The sequence below is a fragment of the Myxine glutinosa genome, chromosome 7, assembly GCF_964187855.1.
Source record: "Myxine glutinosa chromosome 7, kmMyxGlut1.1, whole genome shotgun sequence".
NCBI classification, from domain to species: domain Eukaryota; kingdom Metazoa; phylum Chordata; class Myxini; order Myxiniformes; family Myxinidae; genus Myxine; species Myxine glutinosa.
In genome coordinates, this window is record NC_136267.1 from 118551054 (window position 1) to 118576816 (window position 25763).

Sequence of the window (25763 nt, forward strand, 5' to 3'; positions counted from 1 at the left end):
ATCAGAAAAAGACATCTATTTTGTAGGGCATCAAGGGAAAGATTTTTGTCAAGCTGGTCTGAGCGTTTGGGTTCCCCTTTAAGGCTGCATGTGTATATAGAGTTCCCGCCATTTTTGCCATGCCAATGTTTGGGTTTATTTGAGAACCCCTGGAGGATTAAATCAGACTAATTCTAACATTGATCTTACATTGGCTTAAATCACGGTTGGAATAAGGGGACACACTAAACCCCTCTTGGGCACGTGTTACGGATTCGTCACTTCCGTTGTTGTGGTTTTGCATCCACTGTAAATATTTCTGATTCCATGTACTATTATTGTGTTCAAAACGTTTATTGTTCATGAACTGTTGTCAAAAGGAATAAAAGTTAATGTTAAAAGGGAACAGGAAACCGGATCGGGAACCAGACGACGAAGATAGATAGAAGATAGAAGATAGGAAGAGGAAAAAAAGAGGGCGGAGCAAGGTAGAGTCGGACAAGAAAACCGAGTTGCTCCGAGTTCTGAGGCGAACGTTGGCGAGCAAGAGTCACTAGCGAACTTTCGGGTTTCCGGGAGAGGAAATTCCTGTGACAGAGTTGTCATCGCTGTGATCAATCAACCTGCGTGTCAGGTTTTTGGGCATTGGATTCCGAGGAGAATTATCGCCGGGCCGTTACGTCAAGAGCGGGTCGTCGGCCATTTTGACTCGCGCAGGACTTGTGCTTCGCTCGCGGTTTCGTCTCTTTTCGACCGTTTTCACCATTCCGACGTCTATCTGGGATGGGTGTGTGCACCGAGGCTTTTGAAGATTGCTTTGCGGTTCGCCGACTGATCCGTGAGAGTTCATACCCGAGGGTGTGACTTCCCAGTCGCCTGGAGAGGGGGCCTGTGGATTTCCCAATCGCCTTGAGTGCGCTTTGACGCAGCTTTTGGCCGGGTGATCCTTTTGCGCTTTGGCCGCGTGCGCCTTTGTGCCGTTTTGGGCGGCGTGACTGTGCCTGTCATCTGAACGAGATTCTGGTTTCGATTCGACATCGTTCCGTTGATCACTGGAGGGGATCAACTCTGAGCTCGAAGTCGGGAATATAGAGACATTGGGGAATGTTCTTTTCCACTCACTTGGAGCACAGTGAGTTACCTTATGCATGCTAGCTGATGGTACCATCATAGGAGATATATTGATTGTACTCTTGATTCCTCTTATTGTTGTACTGTTATTCTTGTGTGATTTTTAATACAATATTTGTGTGTATTATTGGTGTTTGTATTATTTGCAATTGGTGTGGTTTCACCATTGATTTTTGACACAGGATAACATATTTTTCTGCCGTGACTCCTTTCGGGGCTCGGAGGTACACCGTGACCAGGGGGTCGGGGAGGAGCACGTAACACATGATCCCAGTTTACTTTGGTTATCCACAGAGGGATCTACGCTGTTTAGATTCTGCAAATGGGCTGGTTGGCATGGAGACCACACACATGACAGTATTGCACAGTATATCTGTATATTTATACTATCTTTAATTTCAGTTTATCAAAGTATCCTCTGCAATGCAATACATTTTACATTTCCTTTACATCGATACAATATTCTCCATTTTTTCAAAACCTGCTTTCTACAGACTTGGCATTTAACATGGAATATTTTTTTTTTCCTTGACTTGGGTTTACTTTCTTAACTCAGTATATCAATCTGGTGAGTTTCTTTTACACTTTGGTGATTTATTTGTTAAAAGAACCATGTCACTGATTGTCTGTCGCAGCAAGAAGTCAACAACAGGATTATATCACAGGTGGCGTGGCAAAATGTATGGACAGGTGCATTTGATGATAGGCTTCACATTCGGGTATACACGGGTTGTTGCGTTCTGTATTAGTGGAAAACAACTGCTGCACGTCTCCAAAAGTTATTGCCGCTTCCTCTGGAGATGGTCCGTCAACTCGACAATGCTGTTTGTCATGGAGTGGTGGCTTTACGAAATTACGGCATGAAACAGCGTGCTATTGCTCGGCAGTATGGCATCACTCAAGGTCAGGTGTCAAAGATCCTGAAACGAAATGCTCAGAGGGGTGGTCCTCCTCCAATACCGAGGCCAGGACGTCCCCGCAGAACCACAAGGAGGGATGATCGCCAGCTGCACCGGTTAGTCCGCAATGGCCGTACCAAGTCAGCTAATCGGCTTAGGGCTGAGTGGCAGCAACTGACAAATGTGCCTGTATCCAGAAGGCTAGTCAACCAACGACTGGTTCAAGCAGGCTATCGTGCCAGGCGTCCCCTGAGAAAGCCACGCCTGACCAGACAACACCGCCAGCACCGATTGCAGTGGGCCAGTGAGCACCGTCAATGGCAGCCAGGACACTGGAATCACGTGATCTTCAGTGACGAGTCTAGATTTCTGGTCTATCGTCAAGATGGCTGCGTCCGAGTGCGCAGACAAGTGCATGAAGCCTACAACAAAGATTGTATAGTGCCAAGAGTCCAAGCTGGAGGTGGTGGGGTGACCGTTTGGGCTGCTTTTCATGCAGGGGGCAAAACTGAACTGGTTGTTCTGAATGGAAACCTGAACCAGTTCAAGTACAGGGCCATTCTGGAAGAAACATTGCTTCCATTTGCTCGTGCAGCCTTTCGAGGAAACTTTGTCTTCCAAGATGACAATGCACGGCCTCATCGTGCTTGCATGATCCAACACTTTCTTGCTGACCATGGTGTACAGCATATGGAGTGGCCTGCCATGTCCCCGGATATGAATCCGATAGAGAACTTGTGGGCAGAATTAATGCGTCAAATCGACCACTTGGACCAGCAGCCGACCTCTGTGCGTGAATTGCAGCAGGCTATTGTCACTGCATGGCAAGCGATTCCTGTCCAAACCTTGGCAAATCTCGTGAACAGCATGCCTCAACGTGTACGTGCTCTCCTGAATGCTCGTGGGGGTTACAGGAAGTACTGAACTGTAATTTTACTGTCCGTAATCCCAGTCGTAATTTAACTTTTGTTTTTGTTAAAAAAAAATTTGGCTAATGTGCAAAATAGAGATACTTCTCGAAAACGTACAGAAGTTTAACACAGTACTGTCCATGAATTGAGTTCGATATCAGTTTACATCACTTTCAAGGATCAATTTATTTGTTTCGAAATGTCAAATGTGGTTTTTGTTTCTTTTAAAGGTCACATTAACAAAATCTAGAATAATTTCAACATAATTCCAATGAACTTTAGGTTCTAAGACATCTTGAAAAGTAAGTTCACCCCCACAAAAAAAATATTCCATATTAAATGCCAAGTCTGTATAAATCATGACAGTTAAACAAAATCTCCAAGTACAATGCAGTCATCATTTTCACTTAGCAACCGCTGCTTATGACATATCCATACTTTTACCATTTAGCATGGTTGGTTGAAATATTCAGCCTACAGTGTGTGAACCAGAAGTATGGACATACCCCAAATTCTTAAAATTAATTCGACCAGCCTTCATTTAAATATCACACACCTAAGGGGGCTACTAGCGACCAGCTTTGATGCAATACTTACTGCAGTGAGTTCTTCCACCCAACTTCCACAAAAAATTGGTACAAAGTGAGTGTCACAGATTGGCTCATGTCTATTACCAAAAGGCAGACCAACACCACATAGGATTATTACAACATTTCTTCAAGATACCAATATTTTTGGGAACAATGAATTATTCAATGTCAACATTCAGGAAAAATAAATTGTGCACACTTTCCATGAATTGGTCATTGGAAGGTTAATGTCGAAAGGGGAGGTCCAAATGTAAGTGTAATGAACATTGTGACCATCAAAACACTTGGTAACTTGAATAATTATGTAATTATACTCATAAGTACATTCGGCTAAGGCCGAGCGAGGCGAAGTCATGGATGTTTATTCCTGATAAATGAAACACCCTGCAACCCATGCCTGCAGAAAACAGACTTTTTGGAAATGCCAGCCACATTTTCCATCCAATCATCATGTAACTGTTTAAAAAATATCCATGGGAAGGCGCTCCTATGTTGAAAGTTTTGTATCAATCGCTCATGCGGCTAAACATTTTTAATGCGAACAAGTGAATCCTCTTGGATTGCGCTGAGGTTCGGGCATGGAATTTTCGGGCAAATTTTCGGGTTCGGGCATGTGCAGAAGCACATGTTGACCAACTTCATGGCGAGCAGGAACAGAACCTTGGGCCGAATCTCGCGCTTCACCAGTGCGCGTGCGCGAATTTACGTCACGTCGGCAGCGAGAAGGGGTTCCCCAACACGAACCAATCAGGAACTGCCACGTCACACTTATATGATCTCAGAATTCCTGTGACAGGAATTCGCGTTACACTGGCTGGAAGTCATTCGCTAGAGGCGCTTCCTCAGCGCTAATAAAGGTGAAAAAGTGAGGGCCTCGGCTGATGTTCCACAAAATGGTCAAGGATGATTGTGGACGCCCATTAATATCTTCATTTTTGTTGACGGTCGTGGGGGGAATGTTTAGGGTTGCTACAGTCCGGCCGTGAAAGAATAACCAACATACACTTGAAATTATTTACAAGATTTATCATATAATCATGTAACGGTTGCCATGGTTGGTTGAATGGTTGTAGGATCTTTAATGTTAAAAAAAGCATAAATAGGCATTCATTCACAATATTTGCATCTGATAACTAGGTACAGATTTATGTGAATAACTGGTCCTCCATTGAATGAACACAATGCACTTTGGATTGTAGTACATAGACTATTGTAAGGCAGCAAGGCTACTGGCTAATGACAAACAAAACAAATTTAAATGTGCGATGTCAACAAATAACAATAGAGATAAACTTGAGCAATAAGACTGGTTTCAATTTTTTTCAACATCGTCCAAGTGGAAACCCTTGCAACTTGCTCATGAAATGTGTGGGTCATGCATGGCCCATTGCTTGTATGTTAAAGTAGGTCTTGCCAATTGTAGCGTATGCTGCAATTATGATGCATCTTTCAAGATCCTATGTACGGCCTCTTTCACTGCCACGACTATGTCAGCAGATGACCATATCTTGGAAGAAAAAGAAATACTACTCAAAAGTCCAATGTGTGTTCCTCAACACGTCAGAATTCCTCCAGTATGCGAAAGTGTTTTTCCAACGAAGGCTCCTCATCCTCAAAATGCACTTTCTCCTGCACCAAGCCACCAACCAAATGTAAGGTTCGAACAAACCGCCGTTGCTCTCGTCCAATCCAAGCTCGATGAGGGTCCTGGACCTGGTAGGGTGAGACATGCACGTGGACGGTTGCACCGCAAGCCCCCAATTCTCTTAAGGGCTCCTCTGCTGTCACCCAAGTGTCCGAGCCACCAGGATGTCCCCCATCGAGCCAAAAGAAATCTGTAATGCAGTGCATGAGAGCTGCTAATTCCGGTTGTTGCTGTGCAGTGCTGAGCTCATAAACTAGCTGGTTGAGGACAACACACCCTTTGCTGAAACCTACTAGTGTGAGCTGTGTGGGAAGCTGGAACAAGCAGTCTTGAATCCTGCATGAACCTTTAGCACCATCGGTTTGTAGCTTTTCTGGACTGGCACTTTCACGGAGATTATCATTTGCTTTAGTGGCCGCTGCGTCACATGCACTTTTACCAGTAGAGAAACCTCCATTGTGTTCTTGTACAAAATCTGAAAATTCTGCACTTCCTTTGATGATTCGTGAGGCTTGCCGTCCACCATGCAACAACAGAGCAAGCAAGTGTTCAAAGGCGTGACCGTTGGAGCTATGCTTGGGTGCACCGAACAGGTTGCTCGTCACAAAGTTGTCGTAGCAGCTGAACTTTTGCAAGTGCATTCGTGAAGCCGGTATAAGCCACACAAAGCTGTCAGGAAAACGGCGAGAGAGCAGCTCGGTCGTGTCCTCAAGGCTCCAACGTTGCCAGTGAAAATTATCACGATGGGCAGCCATCTTTGCCCGATAGTTCTGCATGCCAGGGAACAGACAGCTATGTGTAAGGGGACTTGTAAACAACAGAACATTATTCAAAATTTAGAAGATAGCTGTAGTCTCTTACTATAATTCACCAAATGTCTGTCTGTCCATCCATTCCCAGGTACCGCAAAACGGCTGAACCGATCGCAACGAAATTTTGGGTGGGTAATCCTGGGACCCCCTGGAGTCAAATGGGCCATATTGTTATTCCAATTTCCAATTTTTCCAATTTTCCTGTTTTTCCAAACACGATGGAATAATATTTACCGATATGAACAGTGATGTGGCTTTTATTGAAATTCTACAAATACTGTTTAGATTTTCATGATTTGCATGTGATATGATTTAACGGATGTTTATATAAATCGTTTATAATAAAAAAAGCCTTCAATTTCTGATATTTTGCCTTTTCATTTGGGCCTCCCAATTGAAGCCCCACCCGCAGAGCGGGTACCGTTGCTAGTCATTACAATTTACAAATTCTGTATTTTTTCTATGAAGATGAGAGACAAAAGGAACATCCAAATTATTTAAATCTAAAGAGAAAATACAGACTTGGCATTTAATATGGAATATTTTTTTTGTGGGGGTGAACTTACTTTTCAAGATGACTTGGAAGCAAAAGTTCATTGGAATTATGTTGAAATTATTCTAGATTTTGTTAATGTGACCTTTAAAAGAAACAAAAACCACATTTGACATTTCGAAACAAATAAATTGTTCCTTGAAAGTGATGTAAACTGATATCGAACTCAATTCACGGACAGTACTGTGTTAAACTTCTGACCGTTTTCCAGAAGTATCTCTTTATTTTGCACATTAGCCAAATATTTTTTTAACAAAAACAAAAGTTAAATTACGACTGGGATTACGGACAGTAAAATTACAGTTCAGTACTTCGTGTAACCCCCACGAGCATTCAGGAGAGCATGTAGACGTTGAGGCATGCTGTTCACGAGATTTGCCAAGGTTTGGACAGGAATCGCTTGCCATGCAGTGACAATAGCCTGCTACAATTCACGCACAGAGGTCGGCTGCTGGTCCAAGTGGTCGATTTGACACGTTAATTCTGCCCACAAGTTCTCTATCGGATTCATATCCGGGGACATGGCAGGCCACTCCATATGCTCTACACCACGGTCAGCAAGAAAGTGTTGGCTCATCCGAGCACGATGAGGCCGTGCATTAACATCTTGGAAGACAAAGTTTCCTCGAAAGGCTGCACGAGCAATGTTTCTTCCAGAATGGCCCTGTACTTGAACTGGTTCAGGTTTCCATTCAGAACAACCAGGTCAGTTTTGCCCCCTGCATGAAAAGCAGCCCAAACAGCCACCCCACCACCTCCAGCTTGGACTCTTGGCACTATACAATCTTTGTTGTAGGCTTCATGCACTTGTCTGCGCACTCAGACGCGGCCATCTTGATGATAGACCAGAAATCTAGACTCGTCACTGAAGATCACGTGATTCCAGTGTCCTGGCTGCCATTGACGGTGCTCTCTGGCCCACTGCAATCGGCGCTGGCGGTGTTGTCTGGTCAGGCGTGGCTTTCTCAGGGGATGCCTGGCACGATAGCCTGCTTGAACCAGTCGTTGGTTGACTAGCCTTCTGGATACGGGCACATTTGTCAGTTGCTGCCACTCAGCCCTAAGCCGATTAGCTGACTTGGTACGGCCATTGCGGACTAACCGGTGCATCTGGCGATCATCCCTCCTTGTGGCTCTGCGGGGACGTCCTGGCCTCGGTATTGGAGTAGGGACACCCCTCTGAGCATTTCGTTTCAGGATCTTTGACACCTGACCTTGAGTGATGCCATACTGCCGAGCAATAGCACGCTATTTCATGCCGTAATTTCGTAAAGCCACCACTCCATGACAAACAGCATTGTCGAGTTGACGGACCATCTCCAGAGGAAGCGGCAATAACTTTTGTAGATGTGCAGCAGTTGTTTTCCACTAATACAGAACGCAACAACCCTTGTATACCCGACTGTGAAGCCAATCATCAAATGCACCTGTCCGTACATTTTGCCACGCCACCTGTGATATAATCCTGTTGTTGACTTCTTGCTGCAACAGACAATCAGTGACATTGTTCTTTTAACAAATAAATCACCAAAGTGTAAAAGAAACTCACTAGATTGATATACTGAGTTAAGAAAGTAAACCTAAGTCAAGAAAAAAAAATATTCCATATTAAATGCCAAGTCTGTAGTTCAGTCGTACAAAGACATCTAAAACTAAAACAACACTCGTTGGAGAGCATACCTGTGCCGGGCTGAACAGTACATTTTGTATCTCACTGATAGGCCAGATCTGGATCCAAACTTGAACCAAAATTGAATCAATTTGTTATTCTCACTTACTCAATTCATCCAAGTTTTGTAATAACTCATCCATAACTTTTTGAAATATAACGCTTCACATCCTGGTGTTGGCTTAGCGGTTAGGGTGCTGGCTTGGGAACGTAGGATCCTTAGTTCGAATCCTGGTCGACCGCTGCATTAACGCCAGGGGGGTTGACTCAGCCTGTCACCCTTCTGAGGTCGGCAAATTGAATACCAGCTTGCTGGGATGAATGATCCCGGTGTGTACCCCGATTTAGAATAGGTACACCGTATCCCTGCACATCATAAGAGGCGACTAAGGGTTGGCATCAGGAAGGGCATCCGGCCATAAAAACATTGCCTCAAACAGGGAACCATGATTGTCATGGGGCCCGCAAAGCTAACCCCTGCTCTAACGGGGGAAAATGGCCTTAAAACGATCATTCATTCATTCATTCACATCGTTTTTGGCCCCATCTCTCAATAGTGAAGAATCACTTAAGAAACTAAAAAAACAAACAAACTCGTATCCGGATTGGAGCTTCACCAAAATCGAATCAATTCGTCCTTATCACACACCCAACTTGTCCACCAAATTTCGTCCAAATCTGTCCACAACTTTTTGAAATATCCTGTTCACAAACAAACAAGAAGACGTCATGCAGAGCACGATACTTGCAAAATCCACCGTCCCTCCCCCCCACCCCCCCCAAAAAAGGTTGCCATTGATCCATCAAATTGTCTATTTCATCAAGATTAAAATTGACGATTTTGATCAAAGCTCAGGTCAATAGGATCTTCAACGTCAACAGGAAGTGATAATTTTTCATATCAAAATTGATGATTTTAGAAGTTTGACCAAGAGTTGACCTTTGACATTTTGACCTCCAAAATAGTTGCTTTCCCAATTCAGTGATGCGCTATGCAATTGTCGTGCAATTCTCAAGTCAATCAGATAAAAAATGGCGATTTTAGAAATTTGACCTCCAGATTACTTTTGACCTCAAAATCAATAGGCTTCTCAATTGTGACGACCTCTACGACTTGGTGAAGTTTCATGACGATCCGTTTAGAGTTGTGTGACCTGTAGGCGAGTGACATACAGACAAACAGACAGAATAACACAACCGACCAATATACTTGAAAAATCTTCGATTTTGCATGGAACAAACAGACAGGGGTGAAACGGTAGCGGTGGGAATACAATGGTCAACTTTCTTACTGGAATTAATCTCATTTATTTCCCCGTCCTTACAATCATTAGTACTGCAACCATCGTACTTGCAGGTTTCTGTGTTTGTTTCCTCCCTCCTATCTCTCTATTTATATTCCTATTCGTTCATTCCCTTATTATTGTATCCAACCGTTTCCCCACTGACCTACTCTCGGTTCATACCATGAAACACCATGCTCTTCCATGAGCCTAGCTTTTGTGGAGAAAACAAGACTGATAGTCTACCAACGGCATAGCCAGGCTTGGATCTTCTGAGTGGAGGGTCTTCTGTCCCCTTGTCACGTGACCAGATCATCAACTGATTGGTGGGCGTATGTGAGGGATATACAGTTGTGGCCAAAAATATTGGCACCCTTGCACTGTTTTCAAATAACTCACTATTTTCTCTAAAAAAATAAGTTCAAATTGACAAAGGTATTTGGTCTGCACAATTCTTTATTTCACTGTTAATATTACAGAACCTTTGTTTTTGATTCAGAACGTAATAAATCCTTTTAAACATAAAAAGAAATGGCATTGACAAAATTATTGACACTGGATTTAATATTTGGTAGCACAGACTTTGGACAAAATAACTGCAGTCAAGCGCTTCCGATAGCCATGAATGAGCTTCCTACACCTCTCTTCTGGCAGTTTGTCCCACTCTTCTTGTGTAAACTGTTCCAGTTCTCCCAGATTTGAAGGGTGCCTTCTCCCATCTGCTGTTTTCAGATCTCCTCACAGGTGTTCAATGGGATTTAGATCTGGACTCATTGCTGGCCACTTCAGAACAGTCCAGCGTTTTGTCTTGAACCATTCCTGGGTGCTTTTTGAAGTGTATGTGGGGTCATTGCCCTGCTGTAAGACCCATGACCTTCGACGGAGACCCAACTTTCTGACACTGGGTTGAACATTGCGCTCCAAAATTCCATGGTAGTCTCCTGGTTTCATGATGCCATGCACACATTCAAGGTACCCAGTGCCAGAGGCAGCACAGCAACCGCAAAACATCACTGACCCTCCTCCATGTTTAACTGTAGGGAAGGTGTTCTTTTCTTTGAAGGCTTCATTTTGTTTTCTGTAAACATAGAGATGATGTGCTTTACCAAAAAGTTATAATTTGGTATCATCTGTCCACAGGATATTCTCTCAGAAGGATTTTGACATGTTCAGGTGTGTTTTGGAAAATACCATGTCAGGCTTTCTCAGCAGTGGGGTCCTTCTGGGTCTCCTACCATAGAACCCTCTTTCATTGAGTTGGTGACGGATGGTGTGAGTTGAAACAGTCGTACTTTGTGTCTGAAGGTCAGCTTGAATCTGTTTGGCAGTTGATCGAGGTGCTTTCTCCACCATTCAAAGAATCCTTCACTGGAATCTTCGATCAAGTTTTCTCTTGCGGCTCCATCCAGGGGGGTTGGCTACAGTGCCATGGGCCTTAAACTTCCTGATAGCATTGCGTACGGTGGACACAGGAACATCAAGGTCTCTGGAGATGGACTTGAAGCCTTGAGATTGTCCATGCTTGGCTACAATCTTGTGTCTGACCTCCTCAGACAATTCTCTGGTTTTCTTTTCTCCATGCTCATTGCGATACACACAGTGACACTAAACAGCAGAATGACTCCTTTTCTTTATTCAAACTGGTTGAATGAGTGATTTTTATATTGCAGGCACCTGCAACTCACCATTGGTGAGATCAATTCCAAAGTAAAGGAGAATCACCTGCTTGAAATCTAATTATTTCTACCAACTTCTAAAAGGTGCCAATAATATTGTCCGGGCCATTTTAGGATTTGTGTGTGAAGATTTAGTAATATTTTAAAGCTTTTTTTGTTTTGTTCCACTGCAAACCAAAGAAATACATATGTGGATACCAAAAGATTTTTAATTTCAACAATTTTCTGGAAGAAATGGTGCATTATTTGAAAAAATGCAAGGGTGCCAATATTTTTGGCCACGACTCTTCAAACATACACCAGATGGACAGACAAAGGCTATTCCAGACGGCATTGCCCTACGGGCTATGCCATAAAAATATGGCTGTTGAACCACGTGACCAATGACATCATCAATTATTTTTCTCATTCTCATTTTTTTTCTTCTCATGACATCATTTTATCCCTAGATCACGCTCAAGAAATTTCATACTGATCGGATCTAGCGTTCTACTTATCGATGCTACTTATCGATTTATGTCATATTAAGGCACCTATGACATCATCATTAATATATATTATTCCCCATGGGGCGTACTTTACAATGAGTGACGTTTCAATACTTTTCGATGGAGCGGTTTTGGAGATATATAGGTGCGAAGTTTTTCGGGTTTTCCAAGGTGGCGCCCATACCACGTGACCGATGACATCATAATTATTTTTAAATTATACAGGAAGAGGCGCTTCTATGGTGAAAATGGTGTCAATCGGACCAACGATTGTGGAGAAAATAAAATATAAATGGAATAAACCCGCAAAATGCCAGTGGAAGGGACTAATACATACATACATACATACATATATACATACATACATGACGGACAGACAGACAGACACGCAAATGCTGTTCCAGTATGGCATTGGCCTACGTGATACACTAATAATTTGGATCGCGCTTAGATGTTCATATTAATTAAGTACCACTTCTGAATAACCTAGTACCCTGTTTAAAATATTCACAGAAGACTCCCTGACCTCCTCCACTCACACAGTCAATGCATGCCTATCAATGGGAACCCTCTCCTCTTTTTTCCCCCCAGTGGAGGCTGGAGTACCTTAACGTAATGTCTTGGGCCAATCCTGTTCTTCATGTCCACGACCTATCCAGTAATCTAGAAAACCCTCTGCTTCCTTTTTGCAGATGGCTCCACATTGTGTCATATATGACATATGACGTATATCGCCCTCATTTGATTGACTTGCAGACATCAGGTGTCTCACTTACCGCTGATCTCGAATTATATAGATGCTGGTGTGATTAATAGAACATGTATTTCAATCTTTCCTTTCACCTCATTCCCCATTCTAACCAACACAACAATCAGTTTGCAGGCTCAAATAAATCAGTTTGCAACAGCTATTGCGCACTTCATGCAGAATCACGTTCAAATGTTCAGGCCACCTCCAAACCAAGTCTTGAATAAGTCAATAATGATCCACAAAATGGAATATCACCTGACTGCCTGGCCATACATAACTTACTCTGTCTGGATGCCCGAATAATGTAAATTTAAAGTTTTAATTCAATTATCACAACAGAAATAATACATCATCACTTTTAACGATGCACATTGGAGAAAGTCACGTCTGAGTGTTGGAGGGGCTTGGATGTTGAAGCACCCCCAGAGCACAGAGACTATTGGAGTTGGGGGTAGCTTGAATTATAAGCAAGCGCTACTTGGAGGCAAACAAGTTCATGGAGAACAGACCACACAAAATGTTTGGGTACAAAAATGTCTTTTACAAACATAGCAATACAGTACATAGGTACACCGTATCCCTGCGCATCGTAAGAGGCGATCAAGGGTTGGCGTCAGGAAGGGCATCCGGCCATAAAAACATTGCCTCAAACAGGGAACCATGATTAGGCCAGTAATAATGTGACTTTATCTCACACTAATTGCAACATAAGCAAACTCAGCTGATTTGTGTATCCTCAATATGTCCTGAATGAGGAAAAAAAAGTGTTAAGGAATTGCATGGGTGGAAAGTTTTGAAAAATGCATAAATATGATCCTACCAAAAACCGATTTTTAGCCCTTTCTGCTAGATTTGAATATGCTGTATTTTTTTTCCTTGAAGCAAAAACACATACAGAATATCAGTGATGAGAATTTATTATGATCACATCATCACACTGATCAACTGCTGTATCCTGAAATTCAAAATGACTGCCATCCGCCCTATAGTGACGATACAATACAATCTAAAAAACTGAGCACTCTAAGTTGACATTCGGCAGGTGTATTGCTCAGGACCGATGGAAGTGGAGTGTCAAGATTGAAGTTGTTTGGGCGAGTGGTTCTCGAGAAAGTTACAAATAGTTAGCTAGCTATTTATTACATTATGTTACATTGTACATATTCTGCTAACTAGTTTAAACACGCCGCGCACGCCACAACTACAGTGCTCTTTTCTGAGTTATGAACCCTCTAACATCCTCTGCACATCCCTGACTAGGATCCAGTTCCAAACATGCACGGTTTCAACCGTGCGTGCATATTTTTCAACGTGCATATTTTTTTTCCATTTTCAGGAAATGGAGGCATATGAACAGTGTGTCATTTGCAAGCAGTCTGTGGACTGAGGAGGGTCGTCAGTATCAACACTTGGAGAGAAGGGAAGTTCATCTATCAACCAGGCCAGTAAAAAACGGGGAGACAATATTCATGCTGTACCTGGTGATAAGATACACAAAGGCTGTCACTGGACATACATTAATCCACAACAGATAGCCAAGGACACCAGGCAACAAGAGTCAGAAACAAGTACAAGCAGTGAGAGTCCTACACTAAGATCGACTACAGGGAGGTTCTCTTACAGTACTGATTGCCTGTTTTGTGGCACACCAGCTCAGTTTGGAAAAAAGAGAAAGAAGCCAAGTGAAGTCAGTGTTTTCCAAGTCAGGACAATTGAATTCAAGGACACGCTTTTGGCAACATGTCGTGCACGAGGTGATGACTGGTCAGAGACTGTGAAGGCACGGATTCTGCATGTGCATGACCTACATGCAGCAGATGCAGTCTACCACCAGACTTGCAGTGTGAATTTTCGCACATACAAGCAGATACCAGTAGCGTATCAGACAAACACAGAAGACTCCAAGAGGAGGAAGGCTGGTCGGCCTGTCGTTGATGAGAGGACAGCAGCATTCTTGGAGGTTGTGAAGTATATAGAAGAAAATGATGATGAGCAGATCACCATAAATGATCTAATTGACCTCATGCAGCAGAAGCTTGCACACAGTGAACATGAACCATACGGTTACACCCATATGAAGAGGAGTCTGCAAAAACACTTCGGTGAGAAGATAATATACACCGAGATCAATGGGAAACCAAACGTGGTTACCATCAGGACAACAGCCAGGGTGGTGCTGCAAGACTACTATGAGACACAGCAGAAACAAACAAACACAGAAGATCAAGCTTGTGCAGGCAGCTGCAAAGCTCATCAAACAAGATATCAAAGACATCGGGTTATCCTATGAGTCTTACCCAGCTCTTGATGACATAGAATCGCAAGAGGCTGGCGTCAGATTTCTTCCAGATACTCTTCGCGTGCTCCTGGAAGAACTATTTGCCGGGACCAAAACTCAAGCCAAAGTGGCGGCAATTGGACAAGCAATGATGCAGGCAACTAGACCAAGAGTCATGTTAGCACCACTTCAGTTTGGGGTGGGCGTGCAACTATATCACCACTTTCCATCGCGGTTCCTCATTGATACTCTTCATCACCTTGGGTTTTGTTGCGCATACCAGGAGGTGCACCAGTTTGAACGAAATGCAGCCAAATTCCATGGAACAAACATTCATGACCTATCGACAGAGTTTGTCCAATATGTAGCTGACAATGTCGACCATAACATCCGCACGCTTGATGGGCTTGGTACATTCCATGGTATAGGAATGATTGCAGCCATAACCCCTGGAATTAGATCAAGGCAGCCAATCCCCAGGATCAAGGCTACTTCCTTGGATGTGGCAATGGTTGGAAGGGTACAAGTACGGTACCACAAAGACGAAAGGCACAATTTGACGGCACTGACCGACCAGAAGCTTGTCAACCTTCAGGTCCAGAACAGCTGTGAAAATCTTGATGTCCTGTGGAAAGCATCCGTCCTCTTTGGGTCTCCCAGACCTGCATGGTCAGGAATGATGCAGTTCGTGCATTATGGTGACCACCCTGGCAAAGCAACTGTTATGCTTCTGCCGATGATCGATCTGAATCCCAGTGATAGCACATGCATATTCTCGACCCTGACATTTGTTAGTGAGCATGCACGATGCCACAATGTCACCCCAATAATCACGTTTGATCAGCTACTCTGGTGGAAGGCTCTCATGATTATCAACTCTGAGCCAATGGAAAGTGATCTGAGACGAATAGTCTTGCGTTTGGGTGGCTTCCATGCAGAAATGAGCTTCCTCGGTTGCATCGGACACTTGATGGCCTCATCTGGGCTACAAGAACTGCTTGAGTTGATCTATGCCCCAAACGCAGTAATCCACATGATGTGTGGCAAAGCTGTTGCGCGAGCAGTTCGTGCACACTCAATTGTTGATGCAGCCCTCAATGCACTGATGCTATCAAACGTGTTCGATTTCCATCTACCACATCAATCTGGAACTCCAGACAACAGTAAGGATGGAGACTCAGAGTCAGCCGAAGCAGCTGCAGCTGCAAGGCCACCGGATCATCAGATAACAGATGGAAGCAGAGATGCGGACCTGGAGGGAGCTTATAAGATCTATGAGAAACTGATAAATGGGGCTATATCTGCTGAAGAAGTTTGTCAGTCTGAAGTTCTAGTGAGAATCAAAGACTGCCGTCAAAAGCACATCGAGTCCACCAAGAAGTCCTTTAGAACTTCAGCTCTCTGGGTTCAGTACATGGACATGCTGGACATCCTACGAAAATACATCAGTGCAGAACGCACTGGAAACTGGGCCTTACATCTGCAGGCTATCCAGGACATGCTACCCTATCTGGCAGCATCAGGACACAATCTTTACACCAAATCTGCCAGGGTGTACCTTCAGCAGATGCACAACCTCAAGACTGAACACCCAGAAGTCCAACAACGTTTCGAGGAAGGGTTCCACGTGATTCGGCGAAGCGATCGCCTATGGGCAGGTCTCTCACCTGACCTGGTCATTGAGCAGGTTCTGATGAGAAGTTTAAAAACCAGGGGTGGGCTCACACGAGGGCGAGGGATGACGGAGCAACAGCGTCTGTTGTGGCTGCTATCGATGCCCGCCTGTGCAGAAGTAAACCAGGCAATGGAGGGACTCACGGGGGTCAACTACAACACTGGAGAGCAGAACAAAGACATGACCAAAGCAAGGCAATCCCGTGACTGGAAGGACACACTGACAGTTCTCAGTTATCTACAGTGGAGTTATCTACAGTGGCATGTGGAAACTGCAGGGGATCCAGCTGCACTAACTCAATACAGATGCCCTGTGACGACGATGATGACATTGTGTAGTGTTATATGTATTCTGTACACATATTTAATTGGTTCAATCGTTTGATCAACAGTTGATCAGTTATGTGATGATGTGATCACAATAAATTCTCATCACTGATACTCTGTATGTGTTTTTTTTGCTTCGAGGAAAAAAATACAGCATAGTCAAATCTAGCAGAAAGGGCCAAAAATCGTTTTTTTGGTAGGATCATATTTATGCATTTTTCAAAACTTTCCACCCATGCAATTCCTTAACACTTTTTTTTCCTCATTCAGGACATATTGAGGATACACAAATCAGTTGAGTTTGCTTCTGTTGCAATTAGTGTGAGGTTGACCCTTTTTTTTGCGTAAAATGCCTGCATTAGATTGTCATGGGGCCCGCAAGGCTAACCCCCGCTCTAGCGGGGAAAAATGGCCTTTTAACGTTCATTCATTCATTCATTCATTCATATACAAACAGCAACCACTCCAAGGGTCATTTCAAAAGTTTGGCGTAGGACTTCATTGAACATAAATAAATACAGTAAGTTCTCTTACAGACATTTTTGTCGCTTCCCTACAATGTCGCCAACCAATAGGGGAACACTTTTCTAACAACGTCGCGACGTTCCATACAATGTCATAAGTTCCCATCAGCACCCCACATTTTACGACTTTCCTCCCTCCGGTGCAGAATTAGGAACTACTTGTGTTGGCGGAACAGCAACGAAGACAGTTGAAACAGTATGGAGTATCTACAGTACATGTAAGTGCAGCGAGGAGAACGGGGAGTGGGGAGTGCAGCGAGGAGAACGGGGAGTGGAAAGTGCAGCAATGACAACGAAGAGCGGGACACGCGAGGAGCGGGACGGCGGGCGAGGAGCGGGACACGCGGCGAGGAGCGGGACACGCGGCGAGGAGAACGAGGAGCGGGACACGCGGCGAGGAGAACGGGGAGCGGGACACGCGGCGAGGAGAACGGGGAGCGGGACACGCGGCGAGGAGAACGGGGAGCGGGACACACGGCGAGGAGAACGGGTAAAGGGACATTGTGTAGTGTCCTGGTGGAAAGCAAGGAGAACCGGGAGCGGGGCACGCGGCGAGGAGACCAAGGAGCAGGACACACGGCGAGGAGAACGGGGAGCGGGACACGCGGCGAGGAGATCGGGGAGCGGGACACGTGGCGAGGAGACCGAGGAGCGGGACACACGGCGAGGAGAACGGGTAAAGGGACACGGAGCAAGGAGAACCGGGAGCGGGGCACGTGGCGAGGAGACCAAGGAGCGGGACACACGGCGAGGAGAACGGGGAGCGGGACACACGGCGAGGAGAACGGGGAGCGGGACACACGGCGAGGAGAACGGGGAGCGGGACACGCGGCAAGGAGATCGGGGAGTGGGACACGCGGCGAGAAGAATGGGAAGCAGGACGTGCGGTGGGGAGGAGGTGGAGTAGTATGTGTGGCGGGGAGGGGGGGGGGAGAGGTATGTGCGGCAGGGAGGAGGGGGACAGGTACATGCGGCAGGGAGGAGGAGGAGAGGTACGTGCGGCAGGGAGGAGGGGGGGAGGTACGTGCGACAGGGAGGAGGGGGGGAGGTACGTGCGGCGGGGAGGATGAGGAGCGGCATGCACGGCAGGGAGTAGGGTAGGGCCGAGGGGCGGGGAGGAAGGGGAGAGGTATGTGCGGCGGGGAGGAAGGGCAGAGGTACGTGCGGTGGGGAGGAGGGGGAGAGGTACGTGCGGCGGGGAGGATGAGGAGCGGGATGCATGGCAGGGAGTCGGGTCGGGCCGAGGGGCGGGGAGGAAGGGGAGAGGTACGTGCGGCGGGGAGGAAGGGCAGAGGTACGTGCGGTGGGGAGGAGGGGGAGAGGTACATGCGGTGGGGAGGAGGGGGAGAGGTACGTGCGGCGGGGAGGATGAGGAGCGGGATGCACGGCAGGGATTAGGGTAGGGCCGAGGGGCAGGACAAGCAGTGGGGAGAAGGTGGAGGGGTGGGATGAGAATCGGGCGCAAGACGAGAGGTGGAAGGAGGTAGTTGAATGAGGGTCAGGGAAAAAGGGGGAAATTATAGCGCAGGATGTGGGACGGTGAAGACAGCAAGCCTGATGACATCTGAACAATCGTTCAATACAATAAAACTTGCCCACTCATGTACCCAAATATCACTGATATCCTAAAGTTGCTGCTCCTAACATCAAGAGAGCCAGTGGTGTTGAAAGAGCAAACTCATCACTGAAATTCACAAGAAATGAATCCAAGCAGGACCATGGGGGAGGATGGTTTCAATCAATCCCTTGGTGATGTTAGATGCACATGGAGATAGTGAGATGATATTAACACGTTCGTGGATTCATTGTCCGAAACCTTCAACCGCAAGGATGAGGATACAAGTCCCAGGTTGTGACCACTGTGAGGTTATTGTTGTTACCACGAGACAACAATCAAAATAAATGTTGAGTTTTGAACAAATACATTTTCATAAGAGTGAATTCGAGTGTTCTTTGTCTCCATTTTGCATAATTTTTATTTAATAAATCAACTTATTTTCTATTTATTACAAGAAACATCTCAAAATCCCAAAGGATGTTTGTTCCCTTTGCTCCGCTCAGCAAAACGATATTTCATAATGACACAAATGTATGCACCACCAGGTAACCTTAAATCCTGCATTCACACCTGCTTGGAAAGTGTTACGATGGGTGGTTTGCCATTGCCTTTTGAGCAATCATTCAGGGAAGGAGTTTGTTCATGATGCCGGCGATAGCTCGCCTACTCTTCTCGAAGGACAACGTGGGATCTTTATAACTTCCACCAACCGGTGCCGGCAGACGAGACAGCCAGCTTAACGTCTATCCGAGGGACGGCACACACATCGATGAATCACCCTACCTGTGAAACACCAGGATGACAGTTTATAGCTGTGTCGGGATTCGAACCTAGGCCAGACAGCTTCGAGGGGAACAGTGTGTACCTGTAGGCCTCTTGTCAGCCCAAATGAAAGGTAAATGGAAAACGCGCCAAAACTCCATGTGTACTTGGTATGAGTAATGAGTATCATAATGAATTCCCTTCACAACTATCGGACGCATAGGTAGCGATGATCGACTACATACCACTACCAGTTTGCATATTCATCGGTTGTCAGTACAGTACTACATACATCACAGGTGCAAACCCGCCTTACACCTTGCCAGGTACAGACTGCACACCATGACCAGGAACGATCTTACCGGTGCAGGTGAGGATCTAAATCCCAACCCCCGCCATCCGTTAAGCGCCACGCACATCGATCGACCCCGTGTCCCCAAACCCTCGCCTACCTGCACGTCCCCCGGGAAGAAGAGCACGTGCGACGTGGGCACGGCTGAGCACGAGACCAACAGCAGGTCGTTGGCGGGCACGGACTGGCATCCGGACCGGGCATGACCCGGGACCGCAGGCATCAGCAGACTCAGCGGGCGTCGAGCCGCGTTCATGGCCCCGATCTCGGTACCCAACCTTCCGCTGTACAACGCTCTCGATGATGTCACATTTCCCATGATGCTCACTTCCGGGAAGCCATTACAGAGGGTGAGCGAGTAAACGCATGGAGACACTGTAAATACCATTGCGAGGGACGAGTATGTTTTGGACAAAATTGGTTTGGTTTGGCGATATTGACCCGTATGAAGTAACGGAGAGTGAGTTGTCCTCGAATGTGAGCACATGGACAGAAGTTACCGAGGACAAACACAACATTGTTAACGACAACAGGACTCGGCAGAGAGTGCACCTCCACCGGGCTGAGCGGTTTATGTTTTCTATCCCAATGATAGTCCGCATCTGGATCCACACCTGAACCTAAATCGAATAGATTCGTCCTTGTCACACACCCAACCTGTCCACCATGTTTAGTCCGAATCCATCTTTAACTTTTTGAGATATCGTACACGACTCCTTTCCTATTCCATCCCCAGGTGCCGCATGACGTCATCGCCAGGCACCCAAGGGGACCCTTCACTCACTTTTCAATCCGGTTTCTTTCTTGTTTCTTGGCAAAAACAAACAAACCATTTTTGACATGTTGATCACGTGTGTGTGTGTGTGTGTGTGTGTGTGTGTGTGTGTGTGTGTGTGTGTGTGTGTGTGTGTGTGTGTGTGTGTGTGTGTGTGTGTGTGTAGAAGTGTACATACATGTACAATAATATTGTAATAATAATGTGGTCGAAGTGTACAATATAATATTATTATATTACAGTACAACATAATACAAGTACAGTACAATATAATAATTAAATATACTACAAATCAATGTTGCTAGGAATCAGTGGTTGCTAGGATACGGCAGCATGCAAGGGGCCGTTATATATGACAGTTTGAACATTCGAAGTGCAGTTTGATCCAGAGGTAGGTTGTGTGGTCATGCTGGTTGGTAAATTGATGTATTTAAGGGTAAGATGTGAATGATTTAATGATATTATGGATTATTATCATATTATCAAGTGTGTAAGGGAAGTTATAAATATATGATAATGAAGGAACTGCGCTCCAACGCGAGTCGAAAGAAGTGACGCGACCAAAGACGGAATTCGTCCGAGTTGCTTTATGAAAACAAAACAGCTCAGGTATTCTGACAAGCCCGTTTATCGGGCAGCAATATATATACACATTTATGCCCGGGCGTTTGCCCGGGAAAACCGAGACCGGGCATGCCCGGGTGTCAAGGGCGAGTCATGGAAAGGCGAGTCTGGACCTGCCCGGGCATCCTGGACGCGGCCTGGCAAGTCGAGGCTGGGCGTGCCCGAGCGCTCTGGGCGAGCCCTGGAAAGGCGAGTCTGGACATGCCCGGGCGTCCTGGACGCGGCCTGGCAAGTCGAGGCTGGGCGTGCCCGAGCGCTCTGGGCGAGCCCTGGAAAGGCGAGTCTGGACATGCCCGGGCGTCCTGGACGCGGCCTGGCAAGTCGAGGCTGGGCGTGCCCGGGCGCTCTGGGCGAGCCCTGGAAAGGCGAGAGTGGGCATGCCCGGGAAAGACGAGACCGGGCGTGCCCGGGAGGTTCGGGCGTGCCCGGGAACAGCGAGTCCGGGCATGCCCAGGAGAGGCGCGTCTGGGCCTGTCCGGACGAGCCCGGCATGGCGATCGCGCCCTGGCCGCGTCCTGGCAGGTGCAAGGCGATTGTGTACATTCAGCGGGAACCGCTACAATAACACATTAAATCCTATTGCAAGTAAAGCTGGAATAAGTGATGTTGCATTGATGGGTTGACTGACTGCCTGGACGCAACTGAGGTTGTGGATCTACAGATGTACCATCTACTGATGTGGATCCATGATCGAGGTTGTGGATCCGCCGTTTGGAGAGGTCCTGGGCTGAAAGGATCGAAACCTCGAGGAAGAACGGTGCCCAGCTGATGATCCATGCAGTCGGGAAACTAGTCAGTTGCTTACGGGTTAAGGTTCTTGCTTTAGGTGGAGGAACTATGTTTGAGGTTTAAAATTTAAATAAAGTTGAATATGGAATGTTGTGAAATTAACATCATTTACAACAATCCTTTAAATTATTTATATTTAAGTTTAGGAACAACCGATACTGTAAAATTAATTAAGTGTGTGTGTGTGTGTGTGTGTGTGTGTGTGTGTGTGTGTGTGTGTGTGTGTGTGTGTGTGTGTGTGTGTGTGTGTGTGTGTGTGTCCGCTCACTTATACTTGCCCACAGGTCGCAATTTTAAACTTATCTTCACGAAACTTCACCAAATGGTGGAATTCATAGTCCGACAAAATCCTATTTATTTTTGAAGTCAAAAGGTCAACAGAGGCCAAAAGGTCAACAACCATTTGAAGTTTCTAAAATCCTCAATATTCATCCAATTGACTTGAAATTTGAAGACGATTTTCACATCAGGTCACTGAATTCAACCACTAATTATTTTTGAGGTCAAAAGGATGCTCCACTGAGTGACATTCTACTTTGTTCTCTTTTGCCAAGTGTCGCTCTATGAGTGATTATTGTACACAGCACCTTTCCTATGCCATCTCCAGGAGCTGCATAACGTCAATGCCGGACACCGAATGGGGCTCGGCAGTGACGCACGCTGAAAGGGAGTACTCAGTTTTCACTCTGGTGGTTTGTTTTCTTGCTTTCTTGTTGTACACCGCTCCTTTCCTATGCCATCTCCAGGAGCTGCATAACGTCAATGCCGGACACCGAATGGGGCTCGGCAGTGACGCACGCTGAAAGGGAGTACTCAGTTTTCACTCTGGTGGTTTGTTTTCTTGCTTTCTTGTTGTACACCGCTCCTTTCCTATGCCATCTCCAGGAGCTGCATAACGTCAATGCCGGACACCGAATGGGGCTCGGCAGTGACGCACGCTGAAAGGGAGTACTCAGTTTACACTCTGGTGGTTTGTTTTCTTGCTTTCTTGTTGTACACCGCTCCTTTCCTATGCCATCCCCAGGTGCTGCATAACGTCAATGCCGGACACCGAATGGGGCTTGGCAGTGACGCACGCTGAAAGGGAGTACTCAGTTTTCACTCTGGTTGTTTTCTTTCTTTCTTGTTGCACACCGCTCCTTTCCTATGCCATCTCCAGGCATTGCAAATCGTCATTGCTGGGCACCGAAGGGGGCTCGGCAGTGACGCACGCAGAAAAGGAGTACTCAGTTTTCACTCTGGTTGTTTGTTTTCCTGCTTTCTTGTTTTCTTGTTTTCTTGGTTGTTTGTTTGAATGGGCGATATCTCAGCCATCCTTTGAGCTCGGAAGCTGAAATTTTGGCACAATAGTGAGCAAGTCCTTTGTCAAAAACGGTATGTTTTGTTTTTTGATGAATCAATTAATTGACGAGTAATTTAATTATTAGCGATTAATGAGGTACTTATTTAATTAATCAAATTTCCTTTCTCTTCTGACCATTAACTCAGGCACCTTTTGAGTTAGGAAGCTGATATTTGGACATGCCAATGACCAGGTGATTTGGCTGCAAAGGCTATTTTTGATTTATTAATTAATCAATTAATCAATTAATCGATTAATTATTTAATTATTCGATTAATGACCTTTTTTTATTGAAAGTTACAGATTCTGATGAAATGGTGGTGGTTTATGTGTTCTATTACCGAATTGATTAATAATTTAATTTTTTAATGATTATTATTTATTTATTTTCATTATTAATCATTTATTTATTTTCTTTCTCATTTGGCCAATATCTCAGGCACCTTTTGAGCTCGGAAGCTAATATTTGGACATGAGTGACCAAGTGATGTGGCTATCAAGGATATTTTTCATGAATTAATTAGTCAATTAATCGATTAATTATTTAATTATTCGATTAATTACTAAAAAAAAATAAAAAAAATTCAGTCACAGATTCTGATGAAATGGTGGTGGTTTACGTGTTCTGTGACTGAATTGATTAATAATTTAATTTTTTAATGATGATTATTATTATTTTTTCATTATTAATCATTTATTTATTTTCTTCCTCATTTGGCCAATATCTCAGGCACCTTTTGAGCTGGGAAGCTAATATTTGGACATAACAGTGACCAAGTGATGTGGCCATCAAGGATATTTTTTATTTATTGATTAATCATTTAATCGATTAATTATTTATTGATTAATCGATTAATTATTTATTGAGGAATCAATTAATTATTTAATTTTTTATTGATGACTTATTTAATTACATTTCTAAAAGACACATCTTCGGATGAAGCACTAGTGGTTTAGTTATGCTATTAGCCAATTGATTAAGAAAATATTTTGTGATAATCTTTTATTGATTTTAATTATACAATTAATCAATCAATTAGCGTACACCTCTCCCTCACAATGCAGCCTCTATGAGCTGCACTGCGGTATTGCCGGGCGCCCAAGGCGCCCCAGTAATGCCGCGCTGCAGGATATTTAATTATTTGGCATGGGGGCGGTGTACTTTGAATGTATCTGTACTTGTTTGCTTCTTTTCTTGGTTGTTTGTCCGGGCGATATCTCAGCCATCCTTTGAGCTAAGAAGCTGAAATTTCGGCACAATAGTGAGCAAGTACTTTGTCGAAAACTTTATTTTTTTTTGGATTAATCAGTTAATCGACGAGTTATTTAATTATTAGCGATTAATTAAGTACTTATACATTTCCTTTCTCTTCTGCCCATGATCTCGGGCACCTTTTTTTTTCTTTTTCTTTTTTGTATACTGAATCGAGGCTCGTGAAAGAGCTAACATTTATTTCACAAACAAATCAACCAGACAAACAAAATATACAAAAAGAGGGAGCGGAAGACAAGATGGGGAGAGAAGGGGAAGCACACAACCACAACATTTGAGAGCAGGGAGAAGTGTGGGAGGGAGAGGGCTTGGGGGCAGGAGGCGTGGGAAGGGGGGGGGGGGGGTGGGAAAAGTATAAAACACAAGGGGACCGAAATTAGCGGGGGTAGAAAAGATCAAGGTTTTGGATGGGGGAGGATAAGAGATGGTGGTGAACAGCTGTTTTAAAGACCTGGAGGGTGGAGTGGGATTGAAGAGACTGAGGGAGTTTGTTCCAGAGGCGGGAGAAAAGAGGAATGAAGGAGTCTTGATTTCGGTCCCCTGTGAGCAGAAAGTCTTGATTTTGGCAGTTTAACCATAAGAGGGTTGCAGGCAGATCTTGTGCGACCTGTAGGAATATTTGGGGGACAGAGCCCAGAGAGGGCTGGGGGGGCAAGGCCAGAGAGGAGTCGGTAGAAGACGGAAAGACCACCAACCTGCCTGCGGTGAGTGAGTGAAAGGCCCTTGGAGTTAGCTTCATCGCCGGAGATTCCAATGATTCTGAACGCTTTGGTTTCAACAGCGTGAAGACGGGCTAGGTGTGAGGCAGGAGCACCAGACCAGAGGGGAGAGCAGTATTCCATAGAGCTGCGGATGAAAGCCTTGTATGTGGTGAGGAGCTCAGGTGTGCCAAGGAAGGACTTCGCACGACGGAGGATGCCCAGTCGGCGACTGGCTTTGGAGGCCAGATTTGAAATGTGGTTTTCCCAGGAAAGATCATGGCAAATAGTGAGACCCAAAAGCTTGAGTGACAGAACTTCTTGGAGAGGATTATTCAGAAAGTGTATGGGAGGGTTTTCCAGTCGGTCTTTTCGGAGAGACATCGTAAGAGTGTGAGAT

General features: G+C 45.2%; 1 protein-coding gene across 1 annotated transcript; it reads right to left on the minus strand.

The window, feature by feature from the left end:
* Positions 1-1486: 1486 nt before the first annotated feature.
* LOC137431512 (mitochondrial protein C2orf69 homolog) lies at positions 1487-20163 on the minus strand. Its single transcript, XM_068122890.2, has 2 exons — positions 19963-20163; positions 1487-5925 (listed from the first exon to the last, which is right to left on the minus strand). The coding sequence occupies exons 1-2, from the start codon at positions 20116-20118 to the stop codon at positions 5071-5073; spliced, it is 1011 nt and encodes a 336-aa protein (XP_067978991.2). The 5' UTR covers positions 20119-20163; the 3' UTR covers positions 1487-5070.
* Between the last annotated feature and the right edge of the window lie 5600 nt (positions 20164-25763).